This window comes from Ictalurus furcatus, chromosome 1, assembly GCF_023375685.1.
Source record: "Ictalurus furcatus strain D&B chromosome 1, Billie_1.0, whole genome shotgun sequence".
Lineage (NCBI taxonomy): Eukaryota > Metazoa > Chordata > Actinopteri > Siluriformes > Ictaluridae > Ictalurus > Ictalurus furcatus.
Genome location: NC_071255.1, coordinates 13,016,742 through 13,034,710, shown reverse-complemented (window position 1 = coordinate 13,034,710; position 17,969 = coordinate 13,016,742). Strand labels below are relative to the sequence as shown.

General features: G+C 39.3%; 1 protein-coding gene across 2 annotated transcripts in view; it reads right to left on the bottom strand.

Annotated features, from left to right (window-relative positions):
- Positions 1-17,376, bottom strand: part of deptor (DEP domain containing MTOR-interacting protein) — a 49,220-nt gene extending 31,844 nt beyond the window's left edge. For both annotated transcript variants that reach the window (XM_053626863.1, XM_053626873.1), the window contains exons 1-4: positions 17,013-17,376; positions 16,616-16,703; positions 9,943-10,121; positions 9,369-9,492 (exon numbers count right to left, since the gene is read on the bottom strand). In XM_053626863.1, the coding sequence (XP_053482838.1) occupies positions 9,369-9,492; positions 9,943-10,121; positions 16,616-16,701 (389 nt within the window). In that variant the 5' untranslated portion in view covers positions 16,702-16,703; positions 17,013-17,376. The remainder of the gene's footprint in view (positions 1-9,368; positions 9,493-9,942; positions 10,122-16,615; positions 16,704-17,012) is intronic.
- Between the last annotated feature and the right edge of the window lie 593 nt (positions 17,377-17,969).

Here is a 17,969-nt window from a genome sequence, read left to right as displayed (position 1 = left end):
TACATTCATCATAGGTATTTGATAGCAGTTCATAATATTAAAGAATACATGATATAAGAGAATTTCCTTCAGTCTCATTACTAAGTATACACTCAGTTGCCTTTTTGTCTCTGTGGTTACCAAGCCTTGTTCCTTTGTCCTTTGTTCAAGGTTTTTGACTTGTTCACGTGTTTTTGCCTTGCCTTGTTAAGTCTGTTTGCCACTCGCCTGACCATTGTCTGTATTTTGACTCTGAACTTGCCTCTTGTCTTTTGGATTTGTCTGCCTGTCTCTTTAATAAAGCTTTTTACTGTGATTGCATCTGTCTCAATCTGTCTATACTCGGTATACATGACAGAATACTGCGTCTCCAACATGGGTGCAGCAGGAAAGTGATAGGGACATCACGCAAGATAATTATGCCAAAAAGGTTTGGGGAGGGCCAGCCTGTCTTACAAACCTATACAGGCATTCAACACTTACTATGAGACAGAGCCTGCAGAGAGCCATCCAGAGACAGACAAGGCAGCCTCTATCCCTACAGAGTTCCAGCCAGAGGCCAACAGGGCTGTCTCTACAGCAGTGCTCCCTCCAGAGGCCAATAGGGTGGCCTCCATCCCTGCAGAGCTCCAGCCAGATGCTGACAGGACGGTCTCCATCCCTGCAGAGCTCCAGCCAGATGCTGACAGGACGGCCTCCATCCCTGCAGAGCTCCAGCCAGAGGCTGACAGGACAGTCTCCATCCCTGCAGAGCTCCAGCCAGATACTGACAGAACGGTCGCCATCCCTGCAGAGCTCCAGCCAGATGCTGACAGGGCAGTCTCCATCTCTGCAGAGCTCCAGCCAGATGCTGACAGGATGGTCTCCATCCCTGCAGAGCTCCAGCCAGATGCTGACAGGATGGTCTCCATCCCTGCGGCGCTCCAGCCAGAGGCAGACAGGGCAGCCTCTCCGGAAGAGCTCCCTCCAGAAGCTGAGAGGACAGCCACCTTCCATGCAGGACTCCACCAGAGATCAACATGGTGACCTCATGTCCAGAGCTCCGTCCTGAGACCAACGAGATGGTCTCCCCTGCCAGGCTCCAGCCAGAGGTCAATATGACAACCTCACCTCCAGAGATCCGGTGTGATACCAACGAGGTGAAGTCCCCTGTCCAGCTCCAGCCAGAGGTCAATGCGGCGACCATATCTCCAGGGCTCCAGTCTGAGACCAAGGAGGTGGTCTCCCCTGCCGAGTTCCAGCCAGAGGTCAACACAGTGACCTCATCTCCAGAGCTCTAGCCTGAGACCAACAAGGTCGGCTCCCCGCCAAGCTCCAGCCAGAGGTCAATGTGGCAACCTCATCTCCAGAGCCCCAGCCTGAGACCAACGAGACTGTCACCCCTGCTGAGCTCCCACCAGAGTTCAACGCAGTGACCTCATCTCCAGAGCTCCAGCCTGAGACCAATGAGATTGTCTCACCTGCCGAACTCCAACCAGAGGTCAACGCAGTTACCTCATCTCCAAAGCTCCAGCCTGAGACCAATGAGGTGATCTTCCCTGCTGAGCTCCAGCTTGAGGTCAATGTGGCAACCACATCTCCAGAGCCTCAGTTTGAGGCCAACGAGGTGACCTCCCAAGTCATGTTCCTCCCCGAGGCTGACAGAATGGCCTCCCATGCCATGTTCATGCCAGAGGCTGACGGAAAGGACTCCCAAGCCATATTTCTACAAAGTCCACGGCCTACAAAGTCCTGCTCCTGCTGGAGGCCAATTACATGGCCTCCCAAGTTCTCCTCCAGTTAGAGGCTGACCATACAGCCTACCAAGTTCTGCTCCAGCCCGAGGCGGACGAGGCAGCCTCTCAAGCCATGTTCCTTCAAGAGGCCTACGAAGTGGCCTCCCAAAACATTTTCCTGCCAGTGGCTGACAGAAAAGACTCCCAAGCCATATTTCCACCAGAAGCTTTTGGAACGGCCTACCAAGTTCTTATCCTGCCTGAGGCCAACGAGATGGCCTCACAAATCCTGCTCCAGTCTGAGATCAATGATTCAACCTTGCAAGCCATGTTCACGCCAGAGACTACCATCATGGCTTTCTTTGACATGCTCAAGTCAGAAGTTGACAAGCCCGTCTACCAAGCTCTGCTCACACCAGAGGCCAATAAGACAGCCTCCCATACCATGCTCCTGCCTGAGGCTGACGACAAGGCCTCTCACGACCAGCTCACACCTGAGGTTGATGACACAGCCTCCCAAACCTGGTTCCTGCCTAAGAACCCTGCTGAACATGTCCATGTGACAGCGTGTGTTTCTGGGTTTTTGTCTTTGCTTACATTTCCACATGTGTTTTTGTTTTGGTTTCTGTCCTGTCTCCACCTATGTCATGTTATTAGTTGTTTTCCCTCACGTGTCCTAACCATTCTCAGCTGTTTCTGTTTCCCCCTTGATTACTTTGTAATTTTATACCCCTATGTTTCTTTGTCTCGTCGCGAAATATATGTTTAGTTGCCTTTTTGAACAAGCCTTGTTCCTTTGTTCTTTGTTCCGGTTTTCACTCACAGCCTGTTTTTTTCCAATTCATGTGTTTTTGCCTTGCTTTGTTAAGTCTGTTGGTCACTCGCTTGACCATTGTCTGTTTTTTGACTCTGAACTTGTGTCTCATTTTTTTGGATTTGTCTGCCTGTCTCTTTAATGTATGTATGGAAGTATGCATATGCTCTATGCATAATGAGGTAAAGTTTGGTGTTCTGCAAGGTTCTGTTTTAGGCCCACTGTTTTGTTCTTTATATATGCTACCTCTGGATAAAAAAAAACCCCAAAACATTTAATTAGCTTCCACTGTTATGCTTATGACACACACCTGTATGTTTCAGCAAAGGAAATGTGTAAAGGACATTAGACACTGGATGCTTATTAACTTCCTCTTACTTAACTCTGACATGACAGAAGTACTTATACTAGAACCACACACAGGTAGAAGTAAGCTTTCTGATCACATAGTAATGCTGGATGACCTTTCTGTTTCATCATGTGCAACCATAAAAGACTTTGGTGTGATTATTCACTCTAGTCTTTCATTTGATGCTTATGTAGATAATATTACTAGGGTATTAATAGGATAGCCTTCTTTCATCTCAGAAATATTGCTAAGATAAGAAATATAATGTCACTACAAGATGCAGAACAATTAATCAATGCTTTCGTCACCTCTAATGCCTTACTGTCTGGATGTTCCAGTAGGGGCATAAACAAACTCCAGTTAGTCCAGAATACAGCTGCAAGAGCCCTTACTAGAACCAGAAGATACAACCACATCACCCCGATCTGATCCACACTGCATTGGCTCCCAGTAAAATTTCACACTGATTATAAAATACTACTGTTGACCTATAAAGCACTTAATAGTCTCACGCCACAGTACCTGAGCAAACTTTTGGTCTTTTGTGATCTGCCACGCCTACTTGGATCACAAGGTGCAGGCTATTTGTTGGTACCTCGAATAGTGAAGGCTAAAGCAGGGGGAAGGGCTTTCTCTTACAAAGCCCCACAAGCCTTCCAATTAGTGGTTGGGACTCAGACATAGTCTCAGTGTTTAAGGCCAGGTTGAAAACATATTTGTTTAGTCAAGCCTTTTGTGAATAGTTTTTTTTTTCCTTAGGTAAAGGAGCAGATCTAGAGGGCCTACAGGCATAGAGTGTTGTGGTGAACTGGGATGTTTGGATGCTGTCTGATTCATCCTGATGCCCTACTTCTGGTTAGAGTTCTAAAGATCATTGAGATTGCTGAGGATGGTAGAACTTAAAAACCATAAGATGGCATTGGACCTCAATTCATATGAACAGTTATGCTATGCTGGCTGAGACTACAACTGCTACAAACAGTTTTGTACTCAAGTCTCCATCAGTGAACAGTGGAGAAGTTCAACAAAACAGACTTCATGTATAAACTGTAATGAATTTTCCTGGTGACCATGTAGTATTAGCAGATTTATAGAAGGGATTTATTTATTTATAATTGCACTTTATTTATAATCTGTTGTCACCCAGATGAGGATGGGTTCACTTTTGAGTCCGGTTCCTCTCAAGGTTTCTTCCTCATATCGTCTCGGGGAGTTTTTCCTTGCCACCGTCGCCTCTGGCTTGCTCATTAGGGATAAATTCATATATTTAAAATCTAAATCCTGAATTTATATGTTTCTGTAAAGCTGTTTTGAGACAATGCCCATTGTTAAAAGCACTATATAAATAAAACTGAATTGAATTGGATTGAATATAATCAAGCTTTTTACTGTGTTTGCATAAATCTCAACCCGTCTGTACTCACCATACATGACAGTCAGACTGTAGGAAAACCTATGATATCATTCAAAAAAAGAGCTCCAATTCATAGCAGCTTGTAAATAGTGTTGTTTCTATCTACAATTAACTGCCTGACTGCTTAGTGCAGTGGTAAAAGTAAAAACAGTGCATTAATTTCTTAGATTAGCTAGTCTCAGAGGTCACAAGTGTAGTTCTCTGTTTGTAATTACAGCTAAAAAAAAAAAAAAGAAAAAAAAAAGATATTTGTAGCTTATGAAATGAGGAAGTAGGTCATTTTCTGGGGAAAGCTTTTCAGGAAAACAAACAGCCTTTGCTGATACTCATGTGCCTGTCAGGAAGTTACTAACCCCTTAAACCCATGGTTTATTATTCTTTATTATTAAGTAATTCAGTAACTACTATGAATTATCCAGTAACTATTACTGTTTGAAATATACAGTGCGTAGCAGTAAAAGTCTGGACCTACTGACAGTTAAAACAAGTACATGCATGAAGAGATGATGTGTTTCTGAATTGCCTTAGAGGAGAATCAGATCTGTTTACAATAAAATGTCAGCGAAACAATATTCCAAATTAGTGCCGATCAAAAAGTAAAAGTAATACACTGGAAGTGAACAAAAAAGCAGCTGCACTCTGACACCAACCACACATCAACGAGTCAGGTTTATGTCTACACGCTGTACATACAGACTTCAGTTGTAAAATAAGCATACTTTTAATGTACCTGGAACTGTTTCAACAATCTTAACTGCTATAAATCTCAAACTTGATCTTGATTTATTACCTTTAAGCATTTATTACATTTGCTGTATTGTCATAAATTAATGTGTCCTCATTTTATTTCTGAAAAGGGAAAAGATGTAAGATAGCATGATGCCTTGAAATGTAATTAGACTTATTTTTAGATTTAATTAGATTTAGATTTTGTGCCATTATTATTCAGCTGCAACTATATGGATGTAGAATATTCACATAAAATGTAAATTCATCACATTATAATTCAAGAACATCTTTTTCTGTACCGTGATTGATACATTTAACCACTTAACTATAAACTGTCCTCACTCTCATAACTACATATCCTATTAGTTTTAATATAGTTGCTAAAAGTTAATAGTGGTCTGATTTTAAAAAATAAATAAATAAATAAAAAAAGTTTATGAAACTAGAATTATCTGTATAAAGGGTCATCCAAAAGCACAAACAGCATAAAAATCTAGCTCCATATTAGTCAACTTGCAGGGCTATGAATATGGACTTACTTAACACAGTGTTATACTCTGATATTAGACATGCAGCTGAGAAATCATGACTTAATGACTGTCCGTAGGCAACGGAGATATGCTACCAGGCCCATGCCAGCATTTTACAGGCCATTTAGCAGGGCAACAGAGGTGCTCAGCTTTGAGAATTTAGAGCATAGTAATAACTTTGAGCACATTAAGTACCATGAGGAGTTGCTGTGGCACAGTTGTTCTATCAACAATTTATTGGATGGGATTATAAGGACAGCTTTAAGCATTGGAAATAAACCACTGTAGCTCTGCCTTCTTTTAATTAATCCCCACCATATATATCAGCATTTCAACAAATGTTATTCTTCATAAAGTCCTCATTCACAACTCCATACGTTTAAAATTATTTTCAAATACTAATTACCTCTTTTGAATGACCAACGGGTTAAATTTATTTTTTGCTATTTGATATATATAACGGTACGTTCACATATACAGCGACTCGTAGTGACACAGTGACCAGAGACCATTCATTTTCAACGAGAGCTGGCGACTTCCGGCAACATGAGTGACAGCGACCATTGGTGACTAGATGTGAGCGTATTCATTGATGTGATAAAGTTAAGAAAAATTTAACTTCATACAAATTTGGAGCGACTGGGTGCAGCGAATTTCAATGGGAGTGAAGACAGTAGAGCACACGTGATCCATGATCTGCCATGCTGCCTGTGAGTCTGAATTGTTTCGTGGACCCAGACAGTCTGACACTTATGATTTCCCCACAGATAGATGGCTGCAATGGCAAAGAGCACACACTGCTTCTCCTTCATCTCGTAGAATATGACGCATATATACAATGAGTGAATTTACATACAAACACTCTCCCTCCAGAATGTTTCATTTTAGTAGCAAAGAAACTGGTTTGTTGTCAAAAGAGGAAAGCTAGTTGCTCCACCCACTGATAAATCTTACTATGGCAACCAGTTGTAGGAATGCCTACTGGGGACTTCATAGTGCAACGACTGGCGACTTGCAGCAATTAAATCACTGTATGTGTGAACGTACCTTAAGAGCGATCACTGGCCTTTCTAAATATTGTCCAATCTTGGGGCAGCATGCTCACTGTCTAAATTAGCTCCATACAATTATTTTGACTAATGGTCAAAAATGAGAACCTCAAGTGCTAACAGAGGCCCATTGGAGGGAGGAGTAGTGGACAGTACAGTTAATAGCGTTGCCAGGATGCAAAATTGGGCTAGTTTAATCATACTTTATAGCCACAAAGATCTTGTTTTCTAATTAAATCTAATACATTTCCTCAAACAACAAAGTGTAAGTGCATTTCTATTGTAAGAAATATTTCAAAGACTGGGAGAGGGAAACGGGAATTGCGGAGTGGATAATGTTTGTACATCAGAAATGTGTGCACTACAGTGTCCTTGTTTCACACGCTAAGAAAAATAAGAACAATGTGTCTCCATTTTCTAATCCCCCAATTTTTTGGGATAGCGTTAGGACTTAATAAATTAGTAAATTTAGTAAATTTTAAGATGTAGCTAGCCTGAACATTTTGTGAAAACCTGCTAACCCTTAAAACTCACCTGCTGTAATAAACACATTTGAAAACAAATATGTACAAAACCACTTGTTATGGGTTTACTCACTAGTCTATAACATAGGTCAAGCGTGATTAACATCTCGACTTAATTTTGTTTGAGGCTATGGAGTTATTAATGTCATCCTGCTCCAAACACATATATTGTTCTGGCCCACTGCTGTCTGACACTCTATATGAGTCATACAAGGTAATTTATTTTATTTTCTGTGCAAAGATTGGGTCATGGTCTGTCACTAAATTAAGCTACTAGTTTGTTCTACAGATACAAATACACAAGTGATAACAACAGGAAATCATGAATCCAAATGAGAAAAGGTCACAATGTGTATGAACTTTACAAAGATATCACATGCTTTGTAAAGAGTAGGATGGTAAACATGACAAGCAACCGCTTAAGATGACTAATCTTGTTTACTATGGATTAGGTCACAAAACAACTACAGATGGATGTAATTCCAAAACCAAGGTCATCCCCAACTTTACCTAAATGTCACATGCTTACCATTAGTAGGCAAAGGAAGGCCTGATCTTGAGATGCAGTACAGGAGCAAGTATTGTGCAGTTTCTGTGGTCTTTTAAGATTACTGCTTGTTACACTATGTGAGATGCTCCTAGTAAAATCTTGTCTAAATTCTATAACATACTTTATGAGAAAGTGTGTTCTCCATGTCAGATTATATAATAGAAATTCTTTAAAGATAGACCTGTGATTTAAATGAAAAAAAATGCTCAAAAAGGGGGTTTACATCACTGTAAAATTGGTCAGACATGTTATATTAATCAGTATTTTAAAATTGCTCAAACATAAACATTCGTAGCTGTTCTGTGAGATTTGCATAATCATACGGCGTCCAACTATTGGTAGCTTTTAGACAAATATCATAGCAGCAGTCACTCTCTGAAACGTAAAAATTCTTGACACTGCCTGAAATTTATCATCGGCTTTCTTTCGTCACAACGGCATGTCACATTATGCATTGTAAGACCAGGGAATTTAACTCATGACCCTTTTTTTTTTGCCTGCAACAGTAAAATCGAGACAAAAATCGTACAGCGTAAAGCTGTACATGCGAAGCACAAGCACAAATGTCACTGATGTGATTATGCAAAAGAAGTCTGAAATATATTTGAGCAGCAGATGTCTCCTGCTGGACTTCATTTGGATCCTGTTACACATGAACGGAGCTGAGAACAGAAGAACGGTTGGACGACGGCAGGAGAGTGAGGCAACGTGCTGCTCCTTCTGGCTCTGCTTCTGCTTCAGCATAATCCTGAGACAATCCTCTCTGTTCTGTAGTCTGTACAATTCAGCCAATGCAATGCAGTGGTTGGCAATTTGTGAGTCCAAAACATAAGTGTCTACCAGCCAAATAACTTTTAGAGTTTGCATTAAAATAGCTTCATGATGCAATAGCTTCATGATGCATCCCTCTTTGCATAATGAGGCTATTTTTATCTAGTTGGCATTATGCTTGTGGTCATGTTGAAATTCTTAAAGATGCAAATGTATCACAGGTCAAAGTTTCAAGGGATTGTGAGGCAGAACTGTATCACAGTTCTGTGTATTGATATGAGCAGCTTGTCCTAACCTCTCCAATTCCAATTGAGTTCTTCATAAAAACTGAGCTTCAGTATCAGTATCAGTATCATTAACAGTCATTATTGCCCTTTAATACAAATGTCTCCCTTCACTGCCTAGAACAAATCTCGAATAGATCATGCAGGTCTGGGCATTGATTTCTTAAATTACTATCACAAAAAACGAGCATTTACAAATAATAAAAATGATCTTTTGGTAAATATTAAATATCTTTTGCTACATTGCAGTTTGAAAGTGTATATTATTGGAGTTAAACTAACTTGCTTGTTGCAGAAATTGATCAAAAGCAGAATCGAAGAGAAAAAAAATCTAGCGATCAAAATATCAAGCAGGATGTCGCAATAGATAAGTGCCTGTGGTTTTGTGGAGAAATAAACATTAACAGGCAAAAACTTGCAGCTAAAGAAGCCACTGATTAATGAATCAAGTTGGCACAGACACCATCTCTCAATCTGCTGGAAGCCTGTGTTTCTATGGATACTGTTAATTTACCGGAGAGGACCAAAATGCACAAAAACAATATGTACCGATACGCCTAGCACATGGAAAACAAAAACAAAGTGCAAGGCAGAGTAGATTGAAAACCTGATCTGACCACGGTCATTGCAATTAGTTAAAGGAAAAAAAAAAGGATTTACTTCTCATATATCCTCTGGCCTCTCATGAAAACCTTAGCCTCGCTGTCCAGAGGAAATGTTCCGTCATCTTTCCTGAAGCGGTAAAACAGCTTCATGTCTTTGAACTCCGTGTGCTCATCACAAACTGCAACAGACAAAAATAAACACTGGGTTAACATCTGGATAATGAATAGGGAATTAACATCCACCACTGAGAATGCACACGTTCCTTAGCCTTGTTCCATGGCCGCTGGTGAGCCACACGTAGAGTACAATCTAGAACCATTTTGTGTTATTTGATTGATCCATTTTAAACCATTTTGTTTAGTGACGCGATAAAATGTTACTATTACATGAAAGAAACTTTGAGGTGGAAAAATTATTGTTTGATTGATTGCAGTAAACAACAAAAATGTTTTTTTTGTTTTATGCCTCATGAACCTTATATAATGGAAGAATCTTCTGTCGCATCACGCTAAAGAACCATTTTTGGCACCTTTATTTTTTTTAGCATGTACGTGTGTGTATGTGTAACTGTGTCTTTAATACTAATAAGAAATCCAATCCAGTTTTGGGGAGCTCAATAGGAACCCACCATGATGGATGATGTTCTGGTCCAGCAACTTCTGCATGATCTTGATGGCCACGTCTCTGTCTGAAGCCTCCTTGTGTTCGATCAACCAATCAATAAGCTCCTTAGCCACAAAGCAGTTGGGGTAGGTACGGAGATGATGCCTCCGGTCTTTGATGACTTTGCCCTCATGGAGCCGCAATCTGGAAAATGCCGCAAACAGATTTATTAAATGGGATGATGGCTAGATTTGAATGTTAACATCATGAATAATGTAGGAGTAATTGTTGGTTAAATGTGCAGTGGTAAGCCTAATTTATATTAAGGGGTTGAAGGGCCACTAGAGCAGATGATGTTTACACTTCTCAGTTATACCGAAATGTAATAAACTATACAGTATTATGATTCTCCAGGAAAGGAGACAAAATAAAAGGTCATGAAGTATTTTCCAACCCTGGCTCTGTACACCTTCTTTGCATAATTCATTGTTTACCCTACTCTGATATACCTAATTCCACTAATCAGCATATTTACTCACCCTTTCTTGACTGAGGTCCTGATTTCCTAAAGGGCTGCGTGTTACAATACTGCTGATTCATGTCTACGATGGACTACGTCTTTTAAATAAGAAAAGTAACATAACTGTTTTGTGTGTTTGCCTTACTGACTATACAGTGAGAGAGTATTTCTACCTAGAAATGTCAAATACAAGGCATTAACGTGGATAAAGACTCATTTCGCACCCGTTGTATGATTCAGCAAATCAGAAAGTCATTTTGGAAATGGTAAATCTGTGAAATATACCATTTAAAATTTTAATAATGAGAAAGTTTCTCGTAACTATGACCTGCTTTCTCAAAACGAAGAGAAAGCATTTTAAAATTATGACTTAATATGACAACAGTAATTGGCACCCTGTCCAGGGTGTACCCAGCCTTGTGCCCGATGCTCCCTGGGATAGGCTCCAGGTTCCCCGTGACCCTGAAAAGGATAAGCGGTAAAGAAGATGGATGGATGGATGACAAGAGTAAAGTTGGTTTCATAATGGTTATTTGTATATTCAAAATTCAGATGCCAACTGGATTTAAAAAGAGTCTTCACATTTACCTCATCAATAAAATGCATACTCATGTCTACAAATTCATATTGTATTTTCTTTTTCTTGAATTTGATTGATTATAAGTTGCTGCCAATTGGATCTCCTCTATACCAAAAAGTCTACAGTTTGCCCTGCTGAATTTGAAAAGTGCCACAACGTAAACACAGATCTCCGTAAAGTTTACTCTAAACAGAGCAGGAGCAAAATTAGAACACTTTATGGAGACTTTATGTTGTCTATTGATAGTATAGGAGTTGGCTGTAACTAAAATAAACAGAGCTAGTGTATGTTCAGAATACATAGAAATGTTCAAGGCCACTGCCTTTTTCAAAAGTAAACAGATAATATCATTATCACTCCTCATCACTAGCTCAGTTTCTGTGTTTGGTATATTTCTTTGAAGACCTTTAGTACTAGCGAGACTGTTCTACCACCTTTACCCCAGTCTGATATGATTCATTCCACTCAGAAAAGGAAATGGAAAGTCTGCTTAGATTACATTTTCCCCTCCTTGAACAAGTCCTTGTTCAGTTTTCTTAATACATTCCCATGCAAATATTTGACACTGATAGTAATGCTTAGATTATTCATTTGGATAAAATCAACCTGCATGAGTGAATGTGTCCCTTGCATTACCATACAATACATGAAGTTCGTAAATGTTTCATATAAACCTACCATTATTTAACTATCAATTTATTTGTTGTTGAACTTACATGTTTGGTGGAAAGTCTGTCCTTAATTTAAATAAGACAAGAATAAAATAGTAATTATGGTTAATAAAAGTTTAATAATATGAAAATGAGACATATTCAGCTTTAATTAATTTGGCAAAGAAATGAAAGAAAGAAAAAAAATCAGTTCTCTCTGGGCTGTTTTGACATCCCTGAGTGGTCATGTGGAACCATACATACGCAGTATCTTATCCACAAAAACAGTAGGAGAAACTATTTATCTTTGTTCAAATAAACAAAAAAACATTCTTATTAGAAATGAGGTTGTCATCCATGGGGGAAAAAAGCAAAGAACTTTAAACGCAAATTCAACATAGATAAAAAAAAAAATAATAATACATAAGCAGTTAAAAAACATCATTAATATACAACAAAAAATACATAAGCAGTTTAAAGTATCATTAACTACGGTTATGGCCACAAAGTTTCAGGGGTCTGAAGGTGTTGTTTTTTTGCCTGGAATTTGACCCATGAGCACACTGTCCCTCCCTCACAGTAAGGAGGTTGATGAAGGAGAGAAAAAAGGCCACAATTTGAGAATTGCACAGCTGATTCTTGTGGTGGTTGAGTTTCCAAATCAACTGTTAAACGACACTTTCATAACAGCAAGCTGTTTGACAGCACCGTAGGAAAGGAACCTTTCCTGAAAGACTCTCACAAAATGCCTAAATATTACCAACCGTCAGTGGAAGTACAGTTGGCATTCTGTGTTGTGGTCAGATGAGTCTAAAATAAACCTTTTTAGGTCGTGCACATGATCAGCACCAAAAGGAAACAGCATATAAGGAAAAAGCACCTGATAAAGTACCAGGATATTTCAGCACAAAACATGGTTGCCTCTGTCACAAGGTTCAGACTTGACTATAGACAGACTTTTCAACAAGGAATCAAGAAATTGTTCAAGAAACACAGAATGGCGATCTCGATCTACAGATTTGAACCTTACTGAAAACCTGGCGTCCGAATTAAAGACAGAAGTCCATGAACTGTATATAAACATAACAATATAAAAAGACAACCTTTGCTCAAGATTCTATGAATACACTCTGAATGGGACACCGCTTCATGGTCACCATGCATACACTCATTCACCCTCAGGAACAATTTAGCATAGCCAATCCATTTTACTGGCATGTTTATAGCAAGTAGGAGAAAACTCGAGAACTCAGAGGAAACCCACAGACAGAGAATATGTGAAACTCTGCACAGACAAACGCTGTCTCATCCTGCCACGCTGATTAAATCATTATAAAATACAGTTTCGTTCATTCCGTTTTTATATTTTTTCAATGATTTTACTTATTGGATGTTCCTCTTTTAATATTGCCTTTTAAAGGCTTTACTATTTCACTATGGAGCTTTTTTTTAATGGAGTATTATTTAAAGCCAGCAGGGCAGCACAGTGGTGCAGTAGTAATGTTGCCACCTCACAGCTCCAAGGTCCAAGGTTCATGTGTTTCAACGTTTTATTAAGTAGTGCAATCTTTCTACAAAACCCTGGTTTCAATATGATCAGCACTCTTACAGTTAATATATCGTGACACCTGCCCTGTAGAGAATCACAGCACTGAGTCCAGTAATGTCTAACAAGATTGAAGACACTTGTAGAGGGATCTTTAGTCCACTCCTCCATGCACAACATTTTAATGTCCTTTATATTGTTAAGATATAAAATACTAGGCTAGGGCTAGTGTATTGGTTGGTGGTATTAACAGATTGCATTTGGTCATCTAAGTTTAAGATGAATACAGGTACAGGACTGTGCAAACGTCTTAGGCACATATAAAGAAATGCTGTAGAGCAAAGATGCCTTCAAAAATAATGAAATTACATGTTTCTACAGTAAAATAAATACTGTAAAGAGCAATAAACAGTAATAAATGAAACAAAGTCAATATTTGGTGTGACAACCTTTTGCTTTAAACAACAAATAAAGAAAGGAAATTGTAGTCTCAGGTAGAATTTGTGCAGCTTTATAAGGAAATTAATTCCTTATCGGAACTATTCTTCTCTTTGACTGTTGCACTTGCTTCTCATTTTTGCAGCAAAACCCATCAGCCTTCATTATGTTTTTTGTATGTAATATCCTGCTTTCTGTTCTGACATACAAACATTTTTCTGTAACATTCCATTTTGTGCTGGAAAACTAATGTTTGGGAATCTAACATGTTTTTTTTGTACTGATAATGTAGAAGTCATAAAATAAAAATATATAACGAACTTTGTACTAAAAAAATAGGATTAGTCTTAAGACTTTTGCACAGTACTGTATATTGATAGTGCATATAAATAAAGACTGTGGTATATGAGGGTGAGACAAATGAAAACGTTTTCTATTATTATTATTATTATTATTATTATTATTATAATTATTATTTTGCATTGTTTATTGCAAATAGGTGTCACAAAAGTGTCATTTTTCAAAAGAATCTCCATTTTTTTGTGCGATTGAAGTGCTCCAGTGTTTAAATAGTTTATGTTTAAATTTCTCATTTCTCAAATTCTAATTTGCTGCTTTGGGACAAAAACGAATTTATGTCATACTTTTAAGATTTTCATTTAACTCATGCTCACATTTTAAAAAGTAGACATTTTGCTATAAAATGATGAGTGTGATTCTGTGATCATTAACAATCTCTCCAAAACACGGAGCCTGTGCCTGTAATTGTCTTACTACATATTCTCTTGAAATGAAAAAATATGTTGAGGATATTCTGTACCAGTGTATAGTGTGCAACATGCTTTCAGACATGAATTTGAACTAGCAAAACATAGCGCAGTATATACTATAGTAATGCACAGAGAGGAGAGTTTGTGGCCGGCCCAGAGTAACGTTACAATAGTATCAGTAATCCATTGCTCTTCCTGTGAGACCCGGATGTGAAGACTTGAATTTTAAGACCTGATTTTTTGAGGTTGAAAAATAATGTGTTGAAATATTACCTGACGAATAATGAAGATGGTATTTTTAACAACTGAATATTTTGGAATTGTATTTTAGGAAGGTGAATATGTGTGCATTGAATTTTGAATGCTGGAATTTAGTTTCCAGTCAAAATATACAAACCCACTGAATTGCAGAGGAAACTAATTCAAGCATTGTTATTGCTGTGTTTTTTTTTGTTTGTTTGTTTGTTTTTTTTCCAATTCGTGTCAAATTGCTGGGCAGAAAAATTCAAGTATTGTTATTGCGATATGTTTTTATTCAGTTTATGTAATTTAACATGCCATTTTGCCTTGAGGACATTTGGCACTATTATACTTCCATAGAGGCACCCATTGCACCTAGCCTCTGTGTGTACATTTATGTGGTTACACTCTTGCTTTTACTCCCTGAGCTGAACTATGACCCTTTTGCTGGTGGCAACATGTACCACTACGTACATACAGTAACTGCATTTTACTTGTAATATTGTATCATACATAGTTTGACTGGCTGCTTCCTGACTAACATTGCTATCAATCCTGATTGCACAGTATTGTTTCGGCCCCCACATTTAGTTGCCGCTGTCTCACACTGTTTGTGTGCGTGTGTGTGTGTGTGTGTGCGCGCGCATGTCTGTTTAGTTTCAGCTCTCTCCTACTGCTATCTCACATGTTTCACCAACGAGCACAAAGTCGTTTAGAAGTCGTCTTTGCCAGATATTTATAAGACGTCTGGATTTTGGTCTGAAGTTTTAACAGGTCTTTTTCAGGACTTATACAGTAAAACACAACTGCTGTTATTGTGTACAAAACATAATAAAAGGTGGAAGATAATGCACAATATATTTAGCAGCCAGAGCAAGGTGGCCCACGAGTAATTATTCTGATTGTAGTGTCGTTTTACTTGCCAGGCTGCTCAACTGCCGGAAAATTGCTCTCATGGCACGTTGCTCACTCTTTGAAAGGTCTATGCTTGGATTGTATTCTACCTCACTTATATGTCATTCTGCCAATCGGATCAATGTGAATGCAAATGAATCCAGCATGCAGGCAGCACCTCCCTCTGAGCGCACTCCACTCAGTGTCTATTCAGTCCTGACACATCAGCTGACAGCTGCATGGCTTTCACTGGTACAACGCATTCATATTGCTGATCTACTGCCATTCAAAGCTCACAGATATCTTTACAGTTATGTGGTTTTATGGGTCAAGGCTGAGTTCTCTTCTGCAACAGGAGCAATCCAGTCATCACGCATGCCCAGAAATTCTTCTAACCTACATAGCTGTCGAACGTCAAATATAGCCTGCGTGTTATCAAATGTAGTCCATGTTCGAAAAGCAAGGAAGGTCCATGAGAGCTCGTCCGCTTGCCTTTGTTTAGACGGCAGCATTGCAGCACGTTGGTCACATCCCAAAGCACACACTACTGTCCTAGATACATCTGGAACTGATGAAAATGCAAGGGTATTTTCCTTGTTCGTGAGTGTTGCGGTGGAAATGTAATTTTCATGATGTGTTCTTTTGGAATAGACCGGAACAATTAGATTAGCAGATAATCTTTCGGGAAAACTGAACACTCATGCCAAACAAACACACACACACACAAACATCAAGAATGCATACACATCTGTAAGGGTGTCAAAGGTCAATACAGTCGAATGCAAGCCCACTGTCAAGTGTAATGTAGGGCGTTTGGGATTGGACATGGATGAGAGAGAGAGAGAGAGAGAGAGAGAGAAAGTCCTTTGTTTAGGTACAGAAGCGCGCGCTGAGGCTGTGTCCCAAACCGTTCTACTACTCTAAATATCACGTCATAATATATGTTCGCATATTATGAGGATTATTCAGAGCGGAAGCACGCGGCTCGGGTACAAACCTCGCGCACTATGTAGTAGGGTAGTGTGCAGTTTGGGACACGGCCGTGTAGAATTACGCTTACCTCAGCTGCTCGCCTGTAAAGAGCACTTCAGCCATGCGCTCCAGCTCGGCAGCCTTGTTCTGCATGCTGTTCCCGATCGAGTCCATCTCTGAACATGACAGAGCCAGAAATGTTAGCACATCAAATGTTAAAAACACGACAAGAATTATTATTATTATTATTATTATTATTATTATTATTATTATTGGACAGACTGTTTTTCAGCAGTATTGGAATTTATACCACAAGCTACTCAAAATCAGGACATCAATCTCACACATTGATCAGGATAATCACGGGATTTTCTAATAAATAGTTCATAATGACAGGTGGGACAGTAATAACACATGACCGCCTGCTTCAACTAATAACACAGTAGACTGAAGAAGAAGAAAAAGAAGAAAAGAAGAGAGATTACCTTGCTGATTTGATGATGAAAGTGTTTCCAACAAATCCTGAATAATGTTTTGCGATCAAAGTCACCGCTGACTTGTTCCGTCCATAACTGGAGCCTGACTCATTCAGACCCGGTTTGAATTCCGAATGACAGGCGTGAACATGTACCTTTTGTATCCCATCAAGCAAAAGCGCTCGCGCGTTCCAGTCGCACAAAGACACTTCTGTGTTGGGGGGGGGGACATGCATACAGATTATTTTTTTTCTTCTTCAGAATTTTGTCCAAGGCTGCAAATGAATTAATGGTCATGTGTCATGCATCATGACAGGTCCGGATTGTCAGTGATCAGCCCCTGTGACCAGATGACGCCTGAGTGTTTACTCTGCTGCACTAGCAGCACGCCTCGAGCACTGAGCACAGGGCGAGTCACTGGGGGCGTGCACCGACAAGGCGGGGTTTAGCACAACATTCACCATCTTACACACATTATTGACATTTTTTACAAATGTAGAGAAATTAGAGTGATTTATTTTAAGAAATAAAGAACTTTAGACGTTTAGGCAATTCCATTTTTTTTCATTTCACTATATTACCTTTTTTTTTTTTTACATATAAAAAAATTCACTTTATTCTACAAATAAATTACGTTGCAAAAAGTTAGATTATAGTCTCGGGGACACATAGTGGAAACAAGGATGGAATTTAAAAAGCGACCGAACCAACAAAAGTGTTTTTCAAGCTGAAAAACTCTAAAATCTTTTCTTGAATCCCAAATAGCGTCGTACTTCCTACACAAGTGCACTACATCCGGTTTGAAATCAATGCTTCTACGCTATATTTTGCGCACTATAAGTGTGACATACAAAGCATTTAGGATTCAGCATTCAGTATGCAGTAAAACCTGTAGCTATAGCGACATCTACTGGGCAACCGCGGTGTCGCGTCGCGCGCCTACGACATCTATAGGCCGTAGAGAAC